The following is a 12,247-nucleotide window of genomic DNA, read 5'->3' on the forward strand; positions in this document are numbered from 1 at the left end:
AAGTTATTTTTTCCAAGCTTGCAAATAGTTTCAGTAGTTTTAATTTTCTTCAAGTAACATGATTTTCACATCTTAGTTTTAAGTTTAGTCTTAGTTAACTAATAATCTTGCTGGGAGGAAATGGAATAATTGAACTGGGAGAAAATATGACCTACAAATAGGATCCAAACCTTTTTCTTTAATTTATCGTGTTTATTTTGCTTTTCTTAATCTTACTTTCCCTTTCCATCCTACCACTAAGACCTAGTTAAACACCCGCATCTCACTGTCACCTCACACTAAGCCAACTTTTACACACACATTCATCCAGCATCACCAACTTATCTTCCAAATTCCAACCCCCAAACCCACCCCGTTCCCAGTCCCCATCCTCTGTCATTTCCACCCCTCTGTCAGCAGCCGCCTAAACGCCTTCAAAATGCTGCGAGAGAGCTCCAAGGCATGGAGCAATGGCTCAGAGGCCTACAGCACTGATCCCGAGGAGGATGATGAGGAGGAAGAGGACATGATATTTGGAGAGAGTGATCAAGACGGCATGGCGGAGGAGATGATGGATCTGAGCGACCTTCCCACAGCGCTCTTTGCATGCAGCGTCCACGAAGCTGTGTTCGAGCAGGACTTGCACAGGGTGAGCTGCTGCAAAACGCACTTTCTGGGCCGTGTCTTTGTTTTGCGTGACTGGGTGTTTGTGCGTTTGAGTCATCTCGCTCAGTGTGTCAGCCCGTCCAAGACTTAAAGCCTAGCAACACGTGCGCAGTTGTCATCCTGTCTGTCGAAGTCCAGTCACGGTCTCAAGCTGCGCTGCTGATTGCTCAGCCGCAAAAGCACACGCACATATGCACACCTGATGTTGCTGTTTGTTTGCCAGGGAACACGAGTGCAGAGCAGCAGATTACAACATGACATGCACAGAATCATGAGCCACACTCAGACTTGGCCCATGTGGTTGTGCATAACATTCAGGCATCATCTCATGCATTGTATTATTTATATTACAGACCTCATGCAAAAACATACACATATGATGCAGACACAATTATAAGGAACCGTGTCTACGCGCATGCATACTGAATATATTCAGTTAAGGCCTCTTTTGTAAGTGATGCCTTTCTCGTAGCTCAGCAGAATAGCAATACGTGCTATCAGTGGATCCTATTTGCTGGAGGAGGATACAAAGTAAATACTTTTAATTTTCTGCCCTGTAATCCAATTATGCTGTGCTGTCATCCCTCCATCCGTCCAGCTGGCATCGTTACATTTCCCTGTCTTCAAGACTCTTTTCTGTGAGGTCCATCCTCTTGGTCACCCAAAGCTATCAAGCTCATCATCCCCTGATCACAATCTACAAACTTTCCTGTTAACTTTCTTATCTGTCTTACTTACTTTAAATACCTCCCTCCTCCCCCATTCTGTGCTTCTTCGTAGCCTTCTTTTTTTATCCCCTCTATGTATATAAATGCAAAGCAGAGAGGCTAAATCTGGTGCATGCACCAAATCCCTTTAAATGAATCACTCCTGCTTTGTGAGTTTGCTGTTCGTACACCCATTGCTCCTAGCGATCGAGTCCACCCCCTTCCCTTCCTTTTCGTTTTGCCTCCTCACTTCATTACGATTCACACTCTGGCTTTTAAGTGGAAATACCACCCACACACCCTTCAGTGAGACCCTGTCAATAGAGCGTTCTCCATATGTTTCAATTAAATGAGCTACGCTAAATATAGAACTTTTTGAGGTTTATTTAAGACTTCAGAATGAGGGCACAAAGAGATATGAAATAAAAAACAGGTTGGGTGTGGTATTTTCAGAGCACGAACACGGATTTTTATGAGGTTGTTTTTAGCTTGTAGCTGTGCTTTTTTTTTTTTTTTCAATTTTACACACACAACCACACACAACCTGTAAATCGTGTTAAATTTGGAAGATTTCAGCATTTGCCTAACTGCTATAAACTTACCTAAATGTGTTGTCAACATTCAGCAGGAACATAGCAACCTACATTTTTGCGTCTTTGGGCTCTTGGCTTTCTCCCAGCTCCGACATTACCTTCTGTTTCTGTTCTCAAAGGCCTGCATGTAGAAGGGATGGGCTGTTGCTGTAATCACACTGTGCTCTTCTAGAGAGGAGAGATGGATAGTGAGACAGAGAGAGAGAAACATTTACCTCCATGTTTATGAGAAGCTCTTAGCACACTGTAAAAGCCTTTTTCCTTTCTTCTGCATTAGTGAAAAGTAAGTAAAACCTAGTGGCACACTTCCTCTTTTATCTGCACTATTTTTTGCTCCTGACCAGCTTTCGGTGGAAATGGAGAGATGCCTTAAAAGTGTTTGGGGTTTTCTTTTTTTTTTGGTTTGGTTTGTTTTTTTAGGAAGATCAGCTAAGGTCTGACTGGATCAGCTCATGTCTCCACTAATCCTTGGCTTTATTATTCATTTACTAATTTAAATGACGAGTCATTATTAATACAGGACGGCACTACTACACTTAATGATTTAAATGATCATGCATAGCACTCATATCATCTGTCTCAATTAAAATACCTAATGGGTCTTTCTTTATCATTCTGCATGTGTCATTTATAATGTTAGACTTATCTTTTAGGCTATAGGCAAGTGACCTTTATTTTTTAAATGAATATGTTTTTAAAATATTCCAAAAGAGGACTTTTTTGTCAGTTGTTCATACAGAGGATCCAGTTTGGTATTTCCTAGTTTTCAATGTCAGAGAGAACATCTTAGTGTTCACTCTGCAATGTGCTCTTAGAGCAGCTTCTAATTTTGAAATGATTCATTATCTGCTGTAGAGCACCCACAGAAAGCAAGTGTGTACAAGGAGTGAGGGAGTGTCTGGGCAAAGTAACAAGGCAAATGGGTTTCTGTGCTTATGAAGGCAAAGGTCAGGGGAGCCGTCATGAGCTGTCCCCCATAGTGCCTAGCGTATATCAGGCCTAATCAGCACCGAGCAAAGCTTTCATTGCTGCTTCTGCTGCTGTCAGCCTGAGTACTCCTCACTCCATAACCAGTGCAATCAAGCAAGTAGGAGCTGCAGTGCAACACCAAACAAAATGTTCTTATCTTGCAGACAAACAAAATTTGTTATAAGATTAATGTGAATTATGCATGTTAGGTATCCAAATAATTATGTTAACAGCAGGTTAAATCTTACATGTTTTATCGGCTGCTGATACTAATCTACCCACAGTGAATTATGAGATGCCTCTGAAGTTTGTCTCAGCTCTCCAGAGCTCTCTAATTATTCTCATCTCAAGCTGCAGTAAACACATGTCCTCAGCAACAAAGCCAGAAAAATCCACACGGCACTGCAGTACCTACCCAGCAGCAAACGGATGGACAGTCAACGTTAGCTTCTAGTGGCAGGCTGTGGAACAGGATAGTGGAGCATTTAGCAGCTCCGCAGATGTTAGTGTCAGACATCGATGGGGGCAGAGTCAAGCCAAAAAGTAACTGAGCATTAGACTTATAAACTCCAGTGACCAGGTGTTGCATTTACAGTTTAATTCATTATTTAAGTATTTATTTAGCTGAGTAGTATTCACCTCTGAAAATAATCTCTCATATTTACTCTCCTTTTTCTCCATGTCTTAGATATCACCTTTAGCTAACGGACACATTGTGTTCCAATTTCCAAAAAAAACATCTCTGTGTTTGCTGATATTAAAAACCTTCACTTAAAAAAAGAAACGTTTATGCTTTCTCCTGTTCTGTAGCCCAGCTTTATTGATACCTGCAGCATGAACGCATGAAGGGAAGGAGAAGGAAAAGGGATGCGTATGAATGTGCAGGCAGACCCGTGGGGTGACATTACTTTCTAATTTGCTGAGTATCTCCCTGACATCAGCTGGAAGGAACATCAGGCTGCAACACATGAAAAATGAACTTGCGTTATATTCATTATGTATTAAAATACTTATCAGATTTAATTACTCATTAATTGAAGGTGCCAGAATGATGTTCCAGAGCTTTATGGCCCGCTTTAACCCTTGGTAACATGAGCATTGCTTCTAATTTCTTGAAACTTCGTTTTTGTTAATACAAAGGGGCCATCCAGTTGGCACAGCAAAACATGTTAACCACTATTAGTAACCACTTTATCTTTAGTGCAAAATTTTCCAGGCTGGCCCTCTTAGCAATGCATTAGCAATATAGCATTGATGTAGTGCTCTAAGTATGTGAAAAGTGAAACTCCTCTCGTGGACACTTTCTGTCCCACTTGAGTGCAATGTGTTTGATAGAGTGACTCATGACTCATGACATCACATATATATATATATATATATATATATATATATATATATATATATATATATATATATATATATATATATATATATATATATATACACATGAGGATAAAGAAAGTCAACCCTTGTGCAGAGTGCAGCTGAAACATCGGGACTAAAGATAGTAGGGTGCAGGACTCGAAAAGTGTGAAGTAAAGTGAGTGTGAGTATGTGTGTTTATGTAATACACGTACATACAATGTGCATGCAAGTGTATAGTAGTGATATGTTTGCATGTATCAGACTGCAGTCTATTTTTGGCTGTCGGTCCCCAAGGGTGAACATGAGGGAGCGGGTACTTTGTAGGCTGAAGGTCAAACACGATGGAGTAAAGACAGAGTGAGTGCCCCTGGCCCGCTACTCCTGCTGTGGCCTGGATATTATTCTGGTACCCCTACTGGAGTGTTTCTGCGGCCTGGTGTGCTTGTTTTGCTTTTGTGGGTAACAGGGAAGAAAGCGGAAAACAATGTAAGATGACAACAGAAAGCATAAATTGGCTAAACAGAGCTGGTGAAGCATTCAAGTGTTTGAAAAGATGACAGTGTTTTCTTTTGCAGTGACAGGTTTTAGTCACTTTTAGACATTTTTAGACTTTAGTATCTACAGAAAGCTGAACACACACACACACCTATTCTTAAATGCTAGTTTATGGTTGCTGCATTGGCTGTTGTTTTTTTGTGGAAACTTTGATGACTCTGAACCATTTATACTGGCACTTGAGTTACACTACACACTCTGCAGTCATGTCATGAACAACAGGTGTCACCACTCAGTAAACTTCCATTAATGAATCAGTCCAACAAGGAAACAAAGTGATTAAGGAGGTTTTTTCAAAGAAAGTATCATCTTTTCAAACTGTGTGTGTGTGTGTGTGTGTGTGTGTGTGTGTGTGTGTGTGTGTGTGTGTGTGTGTGTGTGTGTGTGTGTACACTCATGCTTGTTTTCCTGTCTAATAGTAGACCATTGTATTGCATGTACAGCATTGTACATATAATACTGTCTTTTAATTTCTTTTTCTTTTGGGATGAGATATTTATTGAAACTAATGCAAACATACATGGAAACACTGTAAGGCAAAAACAGTTATTACATTTCTATCAGAATCAGAGTCAGATATTTGATATGACCATCTTTATTCTGCAGAACAGTCTGAACTCTCTTAGGCAAGCGCCTGTCATTTCTTTAAGTCATTTCTTTAAGTATTCTTCAGGAAAATTCTCCAGGCTTCCTGAAGGACATTCAAAGCTCTTCTTTGAATGTTTGCTGAATTTTGTTATGCATTGTCAAGATGATCCCATGCTGCTTCAATAATGAGGTCTAAATTTGGATTTATCACTCAATAGGACCTGTTGCCACTGATTTCCAGTCCAGTTCTTGTGTATTTGGCATACCTCGTCCTTTTCTCCCTGTTTCTTTGCCATAAGAATGGCTTCTTCACACCTACCCTTCCACTGAGACCATTTCTCCACGAAGCTTCAGAGAACAACCAAACACTAGCTGAATAAACTGAAGGACCAGAGGGATCTATCAGGTTCTGTGTCAGGACATGACTTTTAGATACTGCTCATCTGCTGTAGATAGTTTTTATAGGGCTGTCATTAATTATTTTTCGCTCCACTTGTCCAATTTGCTCTGCTGAGATATACCAAGTTTGCAGCTAAAAGCTGTTTTGGAATCAGCTTATTGGTGCAGAAATACAATTTTATGTTTATCAAATTGTGTTTTTTATCACAGGCTGCTGAATGATACAATTAAAAATCAGCTCTTTACTAAGTTGTCTGTTATGTGTTGACGTAGCACTGGTTTAGCCCTTGAGTTAGGCACTTTTTTAATTCTTGAATTATTCATATTGGTTAAGTGGCTTAAAAAATCATCTGAAAATGGTCTGGGGCGAGGACTGGACTGAAAATAATGAAAATGTTTAAATTAATCAATAATAAAACTTTTTAAACATTTAAAATTCAGGTGAGTATTTAGAAGAACGTGCCTACAAGTAGTTTGACGCTTTGCATATGTTTATGGATATGCACTGCCCTAATGTCCACAGTGTAATATGGGCATTTAAGTACAAGAAAAAAGAGAACAACAAGCTTAAAATTAGGCCATATCTGTACTAAATCATTGTGCATAACTTCTAGCACATTTCAACACTGCTCTGATCCTTAAAACAAAGTCTGCTGACCCGGTTTTAGTTTCAAAGCTTTGAGGTGTTGTTTTAAATCTGGATGAAAACATATTTGTGTGCATGTAAGCCCAGGACAAAAAAACCTTCAATCATCAACTTTGTGGAATGACAAGAGATCCCTGTTCGCTAGTGCATAATGACAAATATGGAGCTAAATTAGAGCTTGAACACATGAATAGTATTAGGGGTTAAGAGGTTTGATTACAGTTGCATTAATTTGCCAGTAGATTTTCCCTTAGGCTCTTACATTGATGTGCTTGACTGATTAGAAAATATGAGTGAGAGAAAGTCTTCTGTAAGCCATCCTGTCTTTGAAGGGTTTACTGTGTCATCAGGACTTGTTGCTTTTACAAAAATTAAACAGAAAAAGAAATCTTTGGCTGTAAACCCTTTGTAATCACCAGCTCTATTGGACATGAGAAAAGGTGATTAGTAATTATAATTTGATTACATATTTCCTAATCTAAGATTAACAGATTATCATTGCTAGCTCAGTGCCATAGCCATCAAGTATTCTCAGAAAACAACACAGTGGAGCTTTCCTGAAGCAAATTTTTAATTTTACTGCTTTGACTTTAATACTTCACCTTTATGAATTTACTAAGACAATCACTTAAGCCCAAAATGCAAATGAGAACAAATATATCCACTAATCAAATTGCATTGTTACAATCCACTGTCAGCTTGTTAAACTGTTTTACAGGCTAACCTGTAAAGGCTCCAACCAGAGATATTCAGTTAATTATTTTTTTGACTTTTTGATTTTAATTGTTTTTAGTTCAGTTAGTTTCCAGAGCAGTGTTTCTGGTTTCAGTTTAGTTTTTATTGTGTGGAAATGTTTAGTTTAATTCTTATTACTTTCAGCACTAGTTTTTTTCTTTGGAATTATTATTTTATGGCAGGCATGTGTCAGAGGCAAGATTTGTTTAAAGTCAGTACAGGTGTCACTTTAAAAACACAGAACATTTTGACTCACAGTCTTATAGACGACCAAAGTCTCAATAAACATGCTGATCAGCGTCTCATTGGGCAAATTTGAATAGAATTTTACCACAGTGACAAATACTAAAACTAAGATTATTACCTCTATATTTTTATTTTTAGTTAGTTTTCCAAGTTCACAAAATTGCTTCAGTTACATTTTTTTATCAAAAGTTAGGGGGTTTTTGTCGTTAATTGAAATTCTTTTACAGCTAGTTTTAGTTTTTTTGTCTCTAGTTAACTATAATGACCTCTTCTGTAACACTGTAAAATGCACTGAAACCTCTACACAAAGAACGCAGTTCCCTAAGCCCTTCTCAGACGTGGTTTTATTAAGATCTGTTTGACATCTGCATGGATCAGCTCCCTTTCTGAGTAAAATTAAATTTGCTGAACTGTTTTGTTAAACACTGGGGACTCATTTTCCCCCTAATATCATTTATCAGGGTCAAATGGTTGTGAAATAATTAGTGTTGATTTGACAACAAAGGGAGTGACACCGTAATGAACTTTTTGATGAAGTCTTATGAAGGAGGCTTGAAAATGGTTGGTCTCAGTGGAGCCTTTAGGATTAAGATGATACAGCTGTCAGCTGATGGTAATGGGTGTTTTAGCTCTACAATAGGCCACAAGCCTACCTGCTTATTGATAGTTGAGACGCTCTTGGGTGTACAAAACTCTTTGTGAGGACTGGATGACCATTGGATGACCAAGCTTTGGAAATAAATATTATTAAGGAAGTTATTGCAGTTGAGATTTTGTCACAAGATATGATACCTACAGACGGATGTTTTGTTCTTCACCAAAGTGGTCAAAATGGTCATTGCTACAGACGGTTGCTTTGTAGTGCTAGTTTCTTTCACTGACTCCTTGTTAATTCTGAACACTTCTTCCTTTTCGCACTTTTCCTCCCTAAAGATATCAAAGTGTCTTTTGATGCTCTATCTGGTTGTCATGTCTGAGGAGGAGTATCTCCTGTTTCTGTTCTTCTTTCTGTGGTCAAGAAAAAAACAGAGGTGAACACTGGAGTGTTTTAACAGCACAGTATAAATGGAGGGATGAGAAACAGTGAAGAACAAAGGTCCAAAATGTTGTTGTTAGTATGATTATGAGTAACTTGGATATAACTGACAGCTCTCCTCATTCTCCTGCCTGTATCTATCTTCCTGTCATAATGGTCATGGATTAATTCATCTAACCAGTTTAGCATTCCTTTCTTTTTGTTTTTCCCCAATTTCCTATTATACAACTTTGTTCTTCACAACTGCAGGGTCTTTGAAATCTTCCAGGCTTTTACAGTAGCTTGTTTTTGGACAGTCTTTGTGCCGATCCTGCGGTCCTTCCAGATGTCCTGTCTGTTTGGTTTCTTCTCTCTCTGTCAGGCTTGGCACATGTCTTCGTGCGGATCTATTTCTGCCTTTAGGCCTTTTTTTCTCCTTCACTTCCACTACTTCAGGCTTTTCTCTCACAAGTTTGGGGAGGTGGATTGTTTTGCCTAAGGGATCTGTGGGGTTGCTTTTCCTCACAAGATGGGGGCCGCAGATATTTTATGACTTTCGCTCTGTGTTACCATATGTCTGCTCCACTGACAGCATGTACTGTTTGAGACTCAAAGATGTGATCTTTCATTCTTTGAAGATTGGTGGACTTTGGAAGAACCCTCTCCATTGCCTTCCTGATGGCGAAGGTTTTGTCTTTCTACTAGATGAGACAAAACAAAAAGCAAGGTTTGCCATTTTTTAAAATAAATAATACTTAGTACTAAATAATAATAATAATATCATAATTATAAATAATTATTATTTCCTCAGGACTATCCAATGGCCTTGGAGATAAAAGAGACTGGAGTCAAAGTTTTAGTCAATTCATAATTAAACTGAAAATAAACTAAAAAAAAAAAAAAAAGGTTTAGTGAGAAATCAGTGAGAGAAGTCAACTTGTCTGACTGAGCTAAAAAGAGTTTATTTAAACAAAAAGATATGGCACTGGTGGTTGTATGTTTACAATTATTCAATATTGAGAGAAAAAAAATGTGTTTGTACTTCTGCAATGTCTATTTTGTTACAGTAGTTACATCAGTTAATACAGTAATAGATTTTTTTAAAAGCTGTTGCAAATGTGTTCAGTCTCAATCATCATCGTCCCGTGATAGTGGATATGGCAGCATGTATGGGGGGGAGGATAAGTGGTCCGATCTGTTCCAATTTTTAATTAAACCACTAAACACCACTGCTTCAGAGGGAAAAGTACTATTAAATTAAAAAAAAAATAAAGGAATCAGTTTCTGAGCATCAGGAGACCCTCAAAAAGATCCTTGAAATATTCCTTCTGTGTGCCAACCACATGCATCATCAGAATTCCCTACAAAGGTGAGTTTATCAGCTCCTTCTTGTAGCTTCCTGGATTGCGGGTATGCAGTAGAGCTGGTGTTTGCAACATCCTGCAATTATGAAGTGCGTCTGTGAAAAAAGTACGTTTGATGGCTTTACTGTGATGTTGCACCTGCTGTAAAAGGGTCGATAGAGAGGAGCAGCAACACTCCTGAGTAAAAAGATTAAAACTCACCTGATCACTGCATTATTCACAAGTTAAAACTTGTGGTCCAAGATGCTGTAGAACACATTACAAAGTGATTTTCACATTTTTGCTAACTCTCAAAACTATAAAAGTCTCCTGCTGGTCTTAGTAACTGTAACAGAGCCTCCTTATCTGTGCGGACACATTAACAGATGTGGCTATGAGAGGGGATGCAGATGACACTCCCCAGGAAAGCAAAATAGTCCATCAAAGCAAACTACAGCAGAATATTAATTTAGTATTTTTTTAATCGACAGCATTTGATGTTTTGAATTGAAGTAAATAGCAGAGCTGGGCATGTTGCACGAAGTAGAAGGGACCTGTTAAAACATTTGTATCATTACGTTTGATTAGAAAACATGAGGCTGCAAACACATTTAATTCATTAAAAGTTTTTACAATATTGTGTAATGTTACAATATTCTTGTTAACACTGTGATATGTTTAAGTTGTGAATATGATTAGTTGAACCTTTTAACTGGAAAAAATAAGTAAGTTTTTCTGCTCATTACTTGTTGTTAGCACTATCGTTTTATTCTTTTTTTCATTTAATCTTACTTCCGAGGTTTATATTTGCATTTGAGAGACATCTGGTACAATATCGTAATATCTCCAATGCCACATTAAAAATATCTTAGCACATAAATGTCATTCAGTTACCCTGCGATTTAATAAATCTCCCACAGCTAATCAAAGCCACTTACATAAATCTGTGATGTAATATTTTAAAAGCTCAAACATAAATATATCTGCTTACATCCTTATATACCCTCATCGTGGTTAAACAGTCTTGTTTTGCTGTTTTGTACACTGCCTCCCCCACACCTTCAAAAGAGCTTAGTGGAAATCATTTTTAGCTCTTTGATGTGTGATTATGACTGGTTTCATGTACGGCTGCTTTGATGAAAATGATGGCTTTTCTTCCACACACGCATCTCGCCCCGCCCTCGCCTACTACACAAGGCTTGATTATGACACTCTAAGATTTACAGTGCTATGTAAGACATTGTGTTATTTGTTCTTAGTCATGCTCTTGCGATTCTATTTAAATCCAGATTATTTTGCGGTTCAATCAGTCTAAAAACAGAAATGTTCTGTGGGTGATTTCAAGAATAGCAGTCTCAGTACAACAATAGAGTATGAGCGCCTTTTTAACTGATGCAGAGTATAAACGGACTCTTATGAACGAGGAACAAAAGTAATCATACAGTCCATGAAATTGAACGAGGTGATTGCTTTTAGGCAAGAATGTGTCAAATTAACGAGCCGAAACAAACCCATAAATAAATAAGAAGTTTAGTAAAGCTGATAGTGAGAAATAAATGAAAATATGTTATAATATTATAATAATGGAAAGCGTCCACTGTGTTGTATATCCAGGATGGTTACTTGTTTCTAGTTTTCAAGACTTTGTTTATATCCTCCATATTTTTGCTTTTTTTACTTTTTCACTTGCTTGCATAACTTTTCATTGTCTTAATGTAACCATCAGCTCCCCTCTGAGTTTGCTTTTGAAGCGTTATTGTTGGAGGAGAGTTGGAGCAAACGGCATTTAAAACGATTCCTGTAATATACAGAAAAGGACTATTGATGCTGTTGCTGATGTTTTGCCGTGGCGTATGTTTTTGTTGTGTTTCCTTTTGTTTTGGTCCCTTATTTAGCTTTGTTTGTTCATTTCTGTTCCCATCATTGTTCATTCCCGCCCACGAGTGCTCTCTTTGCTATCATTGTCTACTTTTCACCGTCTCCATCATGCTGCCTATTGACTGTACTCAAGTTAATGGCAGCTGGGGGCAGGTGTGGCATTCTGTTATTAGTACGCTTTTGAGCATTTGTTGCTTTGGTAATTATTTGGTTGTGTGAAATGGATCTTAAGCTTAAGGATAAACATTTCCTACTTTATTTAAATTTAGTGTGCTCAGTCTGCAATCTCATTGCACCAGTGCACCACTTGTGCCCATCTCAGCTGCCATTAGAATCCCATAGCTTTCAATTAGATCTGAAAGAATAGAAAGCTCTTCCATCCTCTGGTGAACAGTCTTATGATTTCTTTCTTTCTCTTTGTTTGCTTGCCTTGGAAAATGGTACCCATTTCTCAGAATACGATGTTGTCTTCAAAGCTTTGAAACTGCCTCAGGTCCCTCCCTGTTATTTCTTCTTCTTCTTCTTTGTTATGTTTCCTTTAGCAGCGGTGTTGCCTGCATATG

The 12,247-nt window shown here is 38.2% G+C and overlaps 1 protein-coding gene across 4 annotated transcripts in view; it reads left to right on the forward strand.

The window, feature by feature from the left end:
• The window catches only part of rcan3 (regulator of calcineurin 3), a 44,888-nt gene that overhangs the window by 1,455 nt on the left and 31,186 nt on the right, over positions 1-12,247 (forward strand). For 3 of the 4 annotated variants that reach the window (XM_039603817.1, XM_039603818.1, XM_039603819.1), the window contains exon 2: positions 363-628. In XM_039603817.1, the coding sequence (XP_039459751.1) occupies positions 419-628 (210 nt within the window). In that variant the 5' untranslated portion in view covers positions 363-418. The remainder of the gene's footprint in view (positions 1-362; positions 629-12,247) is intronic. The other variant, XM_039603820.1, reaches the window with a different exon arrangement.

Source organism: Oreochromis aureus, linkage group 19 (assembly GCF_013358895.1).
Source record: "Oreochromis aureus strain Israel breed Guangdong linkage group 19, ZZ_aureus, whole genome shotgun sequence".
NCBI lineage: Eukaryota > Metazoa > Chordata > Actinopteri > Cichliformes > Cichlidae > Oreochromis > Oreochromis aureus.